This window comes from Nicotiana sylvestris, chromosome 6, assembly GCF_000393655.2.
Source record: "Nicotiana sylvestris chromosome 6, ASM39365v2, whole genome shotgun sequence".
In the NCBI taxonomy this organism is placed as follows: Eukaryota; Viridiplantae; Streptophyta; class Magnoliopsida; order Solanales; family Solanaceae; genus Nicotiana; species Nicotiana sylvestris.
The window spans coordinates 210,247,863-210,255,417 of NC_091062.1; the positions used below are offsets into that span (position 1 = coordinate 210,247,863).

At 40.1% G+C, this 7,555-nt stretch overlaps 1 protein-coding gene across 1 annotated transcript; it reads left to right on the forward strand.

Moving 5' to 3' along the window:
* Nucleotides 1–2,103: 2,103 nt before the first annotated feature.
* LOC138872010 (uncharacterized) lies at nt 2,104–4,326 on the forward strand. Its single transcript, XM_070149946.1, has 3 exons — nt 2,104–2,215; nt 2,263–3,561; nt 4,019–4,326. Exons 1-3 carry the CDS (start codon nt 2,104–2,106, stop codon nt 4,324–4,326), a joined length of 1,719 nt encoding a protein of 572 aa, XP_070006047.1.
* Nucleotides 4,327–7,555: the final 3,229 nt, after the last annotated feature.

Consider the following 7,555-nt stretch of genomic DNA (forward strand, 5'->3'; position numbering starts at 1 on the left):
CACACACACTCTTAAATAATTGGATATACAATTAGGGAATATTAATAATTTTAATATTATTAATTATTAAAAATAGGTATCATTAATTATTAGTTAAGAAAAAGAAAAATAATAAGAAGAAAAATGGACAAAATTACCAAAGCTCTTAAGCCCACAAAATCTGTTGAAAAGCTAAGCAGCCTTAAAGCCTTAAAGCTTCGAACAAAAAAGAAACCCTAAGCAGACTTTTCTGACTTCGCACGTCCCAGCGAAAGTACTCACGCAAGCAACGGAAAATTCTAGGGTTCTTACCAATCACTAATTCTTGAATTCAGGTATGTAAATTTTCCTATTGTCAATTATCCTACAGTGGTAATAGGTAAGAATTGAATAGCTAATCCCCTCCTTCCTCTATATCAATAGTAAATTACATGTTTAGGTGTGAAACTTTAAAATTTATTTAAGATGCACTGGTTGTTGTAGAATCGATTGTTTGACTGGTGTCAATTGGACTGGGGTCTACGTATTAGCTCAAGGAGTTTTGAGGTGAGTTGATATAACCCTTTACTAAAGTGGTTTAACTCACAAAAGCACGCATACAAGGTGTTTGATGAATTGCTTAAAAGAGTTTATCTTTATTTAGTTAGAGCGAGTGAGTACCCATTAATGTAGAATTTGTTCTAGCAAAAGTTTAGATGATCTATTACGCTATATGTGCTTAAATTTTCAGATTTTTGTGTTGTTCTTATATGCTATTTTCATGTTGAAAATTATGAAGAAGAGAATCTTTGAAAATATTTTTATATGTTTATTTCATTCTTATGTCATACTTTACATTTAAGGACACCAATATGAGCATGTACATAATGTTCTATAAAGAAAAGATTTAGACTTGAAAAATCACAAGAAGAAGTTTTAGAAAGAAAAGATTTTTGGGGAGTATCCTTTATTCTGAGAAGGGGTCATCGTCCAGGCCGAGGGTCCTGACCAAGGCGTTGACTTCCTGAAACTACTTGTGCCAAAGTAGGGAGCATACGAGCCGAGGGTCTCGTTGCTGAGAATTTACTTAGCCATGCTAAGGTATGATACATGAGCGCTGAGAACCATGAAGCGAGTGGCACCTCGTGGATTGGGCTTATTCGATCAGGTTGGGATCGAACCCGTGCCGATCACACGGTGACTGAGACAGAATTAAGTCAGGATAGTTGGAACTTCCAAAGTATAAAGTAAAGTATTTTTTTTAAAGAAAGAAAAAAAAAGAATTTCTTTTAGAATATTCATAAATTGCTATTATGCAATTATTTTAGAATTATTCTTATAAGCTTTATGTTTTACATGCATTTAGAACCTTTGCTCGTAATGTATATGTTATTAAAGTTTCCCCCCTGTTGTTGAGACTCACTGAGTACAGTGGATGGTACTGACGTTCTCTTTTGGGAACCTACGTTGGTCTGCGGTACAACGTAGGAACCGGATTTGCAGGCGAGCAGACTACGAGTTAGGACTTCCTTCCCTTCCAGTGATATTGGTGAGCTCCGCTTTTGTTCGTGGAGTATTCTTAGAGTCATTTTCATTTAGCTATTTCTTTATTTATTTAGAGAACTGGCCAGGTAATCTCATGTCCTGAGCAGTGCGTCAGTTTATCGGTAGAGGCTTCATAGACATAGTCATTGGGTTGAGATTCATATGTTATTTTATAATAACTTAGCAATAATTCAGTAGTTACTATGAATAAAGTTTTGGAGTTGATTTATTTAAATATTTGAATTAATCAAGAGTATTTGGTTAGAGTATTGCTTTGTTGCATCTAAAGTGTGGAGCTATAATACATTGAATAAGCAGAGATGGTTCGCTCGATCAGGTTTAGTGATCGAGTGCCGGTCTCGGCTTGTTTAGAAAATGGGTCGTGACAAACTTGGTATCAGAGCCTCAGGTTTATGGAGTCCTAGGGGTCTATGAAGCCGTGTTAGTAGAGTCTTGTTTATGTGTATGAAGCGCGCCATACTTATAAACAGGAGGCTACAAGCATTTAGGAAAAATCTTTTTTTTCATACTTTAGATCGTGCAATAGAGCCTACCTCTAAGAAATTATCTAATGTATTCTTTTCTCCAAAACTCGCAGAAATGGCTCGTACTCGCAACTCTGACACCGACACTCAGGATGCTACTCAAGAAACTATTGCTACTATTGTGACTCAAGGCATAACTAAAAAGGCTCGAACTCAGAAAAGGAAGGGTAAATCCACAAGGGGGTTCAAGTACCCCAGGTTGAACATGAAGAAGGGGTGGAGCATGATGAGCAAGTACCTCAGGATCCAACGCCAACCCCAACAGCAGCTCCGACTCAAACAACTATATCCCCAGAGGTGGGTCAGATGTTCAATGCAGTCAACAGTGCTATGGAGATGTTTAAGGCCTTTATGGCCAACCAGAACGAGAAAAGAGATAAGATTCCACCTCAAACAAATAGGCAGAACAATTCTGAGCCCTCAAGAGTGAATGAATTTCTGAAGTTGAGTCCTCAAGTGTTCCATGGTTCTATAGTTGATGAAGATCCAATGTTATGGATGGAGGGTGTTAAGAAAGCCCTCCGAGTGATGAAGGTATTTGATGACAAAGCTGTGGAGCTGGCTGCTTACCAGCTTAGAGATGTGGCTGGCGCTTGGTTTGAGATGTGGGAAAAAAAGAAAGTTGAAGATGATGGTCCACCTACTTGGGAAGAATTTGAAGAGGCCTTCATGGCTAACTTTATCCCAGAAGAGGATATAGCAGCTAAGGCTACAGAGTTCGAACAACTCACGCAAGGGAATAAAAGTGTGCAAGAGTACTACATGGAATTCATAAGGTTAGCTAAGCATGCTCCTCACATGGTTAAAATAGAAAAAGCAAAGATTCGCAGGTTTGTTAGCGGTTTGGCTTACCACATTAAGGATACGACATCAGCTGCAGCGGTAGGAATGACAGCTTTCTCATCTGTTGTGGGGTTCGCCAAGCACTTAGAAAAAGACAGACAACAAAGGAGAGAAGAGAAAGAGCATAACAAGAAATCCCGGACAACGGGCAGGTTTAATGGTACATCCAGCGGAGGCGGAAGGAATTCCTCTAATAAGGAGTCATTAGCACCAGCTCAGTTCAGTCATCAGTCAGGTGGTGGGTCTTCCTTCAGACGTACTCAGAGTAATGGAAATCAGTCTCGCCAGAATCAGAATTTTAGGACATCATCCTCACATAGCCAGAGTCATGCTGAGCAACATTCACACCAGCAAAGTCTTTGTGGAACATGTAAGCGGCAACATTCAGGTCAGTGCAAGCTCGGGTTTCATGGTTGCTACCATTGTGGAGACATTGGTCATATAAAGGCCAACTGCCCAAAGTTGCAACGTAAGTTCAGTGGTGGATCAACTCGTCCTTCTAGTTCCTCAGCTACTGCAGTTGCACCACCTCAGGCTCGTGGTTCTCAGAATCAGTCCGGGCATGGAGCAGGCAGAGGTGCAGACCGAGTTACTCAGGGAGGGGGACAACCCCATTTATTTGCTACACTTGATCGTCAGAGTGCAGAGGCATCTGCAAAAGTTATTACAGGTATACTTTTAGTCTGCTCACATAATGCTTATGCCATAATGGATCTAGGTTCAACATTTTCATATGTGACTCCATACTTGTGCAATTAACCTCGGACTAGAACCTGAACAACTTAGTGAGCCATTCCTAGTATCTACTCTAGTTGGCGAGTCAGTGAAAGTCACCAGAGTCTATAGAGGCTGTATAGTTTCAGTCCAAGGTCGCAACATCAAAGTTGATCTCATAGAGTTAGAAATGGTGGATTTTGATGTGATCATGGGTATGGATTGGTTGTCTTCCTGCTATGCCATGTTAGATTGTCATGCCAAGATAGTCAGGTTCCAATTTCCAAATGAAGAAGTCTTAGAGTGGAAGGGTAGTTCAGCATCGCTTGTAGGTAAGTTTATTTCTTATCTTAAGGCACAACGAATGATCGGTAAGGGGTGTCTCGCCTATTTGGCTCACATTATTAATCCAGAATCAGAACCACCAGCTCTTCAGTCAATGCCAATTGTTAGAGAATTTCCAGAAGTTTTCCCAGATGACCTTCCCGGACTTCCTCCCGAAAAAATCATAGACTTCGGCATTGATCTCATGCTAGGCACTCAGCCCATATCTATACCTCCCTATAGGATGGCTCCAGCAGAACTTAATGAGTTGAGAGAACAGTTGAAAGACCTTCTTGACAAGGGCTTCATCAGGCCGAGTGTTTCACCGTGGGGTGCCCCGGTCCTGTTTGTCAAAAAGAAAGATGGGTCTCTCAGAATGTGTGTCGACTATCGGTAGTTGAATAAAGTTACCATTAAGAACAAGTACTCACTGCCAAGAATTGATGATTTATTTGATCAACTTCAGGGTGCAAAGTACTTTTCAAAAATAGACTTGAGGTCGGGATACCATCAGTTGAGAATCAGAAAGGAGGATATATCTAAAACAGCCTTTAGAACTCGCTACGGGCACTATGAATTTCTAGTAATGTCCTTCGGGTTGACAAATGCTCCAGCTGCATTCATGGACCTCATGAACAGAGTTTTCAAGCCATTCCTGGATACCTTTATTATCGTGTTTATAGACGATATTTTGGTATACTCTAAGAGCAAGGAAGAACATGCAGAACACCTTAGAATAGCCTTGCAGACCTTGAAGGAGAATGAGCTTTATGCCAAGTTTTCAAAATATGAGTTCTGGTTGCAGTCAGTAGCATTCTTAGGCCACGTGGTATCTGGTGAAGGAATAAAAGTAGACCCTCAGAAGACAGAAGCAGTCAAGAACTGGCCCAGGCTGACAACGCCAACCGAAATTAGGAGTTTCTTGGGGTTAGCTGGCTACTATAGAAGGTTTGTAGAGGGGTTTTCCTCACTTGCAGCTCCATTAACTAAGTTGACTCAGAAAGCAGTTAAGTTCCAATGGTCAGACGCTTGTGAGCAGAGTTTTCAAGAGTTAAAGAAGAGGTTGACCACTGCACCTGTGCTAACCTTGCCAACAGGTTCAGGTGGGTTCACAGTGTATTGTGATGCCTCCAGAGTGGGCCTTGGTTGTGTTCTTATGCAAAATGAAAAAGTTATTGCTTATGCTTCCAGGCAGTTAAAGAATCATGAAAAGAACTACCCCACACACGACTTGGAGCTTGCAGTAGTGGTGTTTGCATTAAAAATATGGCGACACTACCTTTATGGTGAGCATTCTGAAGTGTTTACAAATCACAAAAGCCTCCAGTACATTTTCAAGCAAAAAGAACTAAATTTGAGACAGAGAAGGTGGCTCGAGCTATTGAAGGATTATGACATCAATATCCTTTATCACCCGGGCAAAGCTAATGTGGTAGCAGATGCACTTAGTAGGAAGTCAATGGGTGTCTTGGCCCATCTTGCAGTACAAAGGCGATCTTTGGGTCGAGAAATTCAAAAACTAGCAAATGATGGAATTAGATTGGATGAGACCGAAGAAGGAGACATAACTGCTTATGCCTTAGCGCAATCCTCCCTTGTTGCGCATGTTAAGGCTAAGCAAGACGAAGATCCGTACTTAGTGAAATTAAAAGAAGGAGTCAGAAGCAAAGAAATCACTGCTTTCACTCTAGGAAGTGACAGAGTTTTGAAGTTGAATGATCGGTTATGTGTGCCTGATGTAGATGGTCTTAGGAAGGCCATAATGGAGGAACTCACAGTTCGAGGTACTCTATCCACCCAGGTGCTACCAAAATGTATCTAGATTTGAAAGAGTTGTATTGGTGGAAAGGCATGAAGAAACAAGTAGCAGATCATGTGGTTAAATGTTTAAATTGTCAGCAAGTCAAAGCCGAGCATCAGAGGCCTGGTGGCCTAGCTCAAGATATAGAGATACCATAGTGGAAGTGGGAGATGATTAATATGGATTTCGTAGTAGGTCTACCTCGCACATACCGTAAACATGATTCAATTTGGGTTATTGTAGACCGACTAACAAAGTCCGCGCATTTCCTACCAGTAAAGACGACAGACTTCGCAAAGTAGTATGCGCAGTTGTACATAAAAGAAATAGTCCGATTGCATGGTACTCCAATTTCAATCATATCTGACAGAGGCCCTCAATTCACGGCAAATTTTTGGCAGGCATTGCAGAAAAGATTAGGTACCAAGGTCAATTTAAGCACCGCTTTTCATCCACAGACCGATGGCCAGGCAGAAAAGACCATTCAGACTCTCGAATATATGATGCATGCGTGTGTTATAGATTTTGGAGGTAATTGGGATGATCACTTGCCACTTATAGAATTTGCTTACAATAACAACTACCAAGCCAGCATTGGTATGGCTCCTTATGAAGCATTGTATGGGCGGAGATGTAGGTCTCCGGTGGGTTGGTTTGAACCAGCAGAGGTGTCGTTGATTGGTCCGGAGTTTGTTTGTGAGGCCTTGGAGAAAGTTCAGCTAATTAGAGAAAGACTTAAAGCGGCTCAGAGTCGTCAAAAGTCTTATTCTAACAAGAGGCATCGTAAGTTAGAGTTCATGGTTGGTCATAAGTGTTTTTGAAAGTTTCACCAATGAAAGGAGTTATGAGGTTTGGTAAGAAAGGGAAACTTAGCCCTAGATTTATCGGACCTTATGAAATTCTAGAAAAGAAAGGAAACGTGGCTTATAAGCTAGCGCTACCCATTGAGTTGTCCTCTATTCATCCTGTCTTTCATGTGTCTATGCTTAGAAAGTACATTCATGATGAGTCGCATATAATACCTGCCGATACCATAGAAATTAAAGAAGGCTCGACTTATGAAGAGGTACCTATAGAAATTCTCGATAGGCAAGTAAGGAAGTTGAGAACAAAAGATTTAGCATCGGTAAAAGTTTTGTGGAGTAATCATGATTCAAAAGAGGCTACATGGGAGGTCGAGAAAGATATGAGAAAGAAATATCCATATTTATTTGAGGAAAAAGGTATGTGAACCTAAGTTCGGTTTTACATTTATATTCCATTTATTAAATACAAGTTAGCAAGTGTTTATATCATTCCTAGATTATATTTAGTTGTCTTAGTGATTTAGTTTATGTCAGAGTATATTTAATTCATTAAAGTGATTTACTTTTGCTAAAGTGTTGTGCTTTAGATAATTGTTAGTTATTGTGGTACCTCCTTGCCGGAGCGTGAGTACTTAATTTATGGGTTGTGTATGGTGCCTATGAATGGCCTGTTATGGTATATTTGGTTGTTGTTGGTGTAGTTGTGGTATTTGTGACAGAGATATTTTTTTGGATAGTCCATTTTACAAGGGAAACTCTGTCGAAATTTTTGAAAATTTAGGGAGTTAGCCAAAATGTTGAGTCCCTTGGAAAAGTGAGTAGTGCCAAGAAAACTTAAGAGGTTCAAGGGCCTAAGGAATGATTGTTAGCTTAAGAATAAGGCCCTAGCAACATTCGAGGACAAATGTTTTTAAGGAGGGAAGATTGTAACACTCCTCAAATTTATAAAAGTTTCAAGATACGCTAATTATAGAATTAAATTATTATTATTATTATTATTATTTTTCTTGCCTATAGCG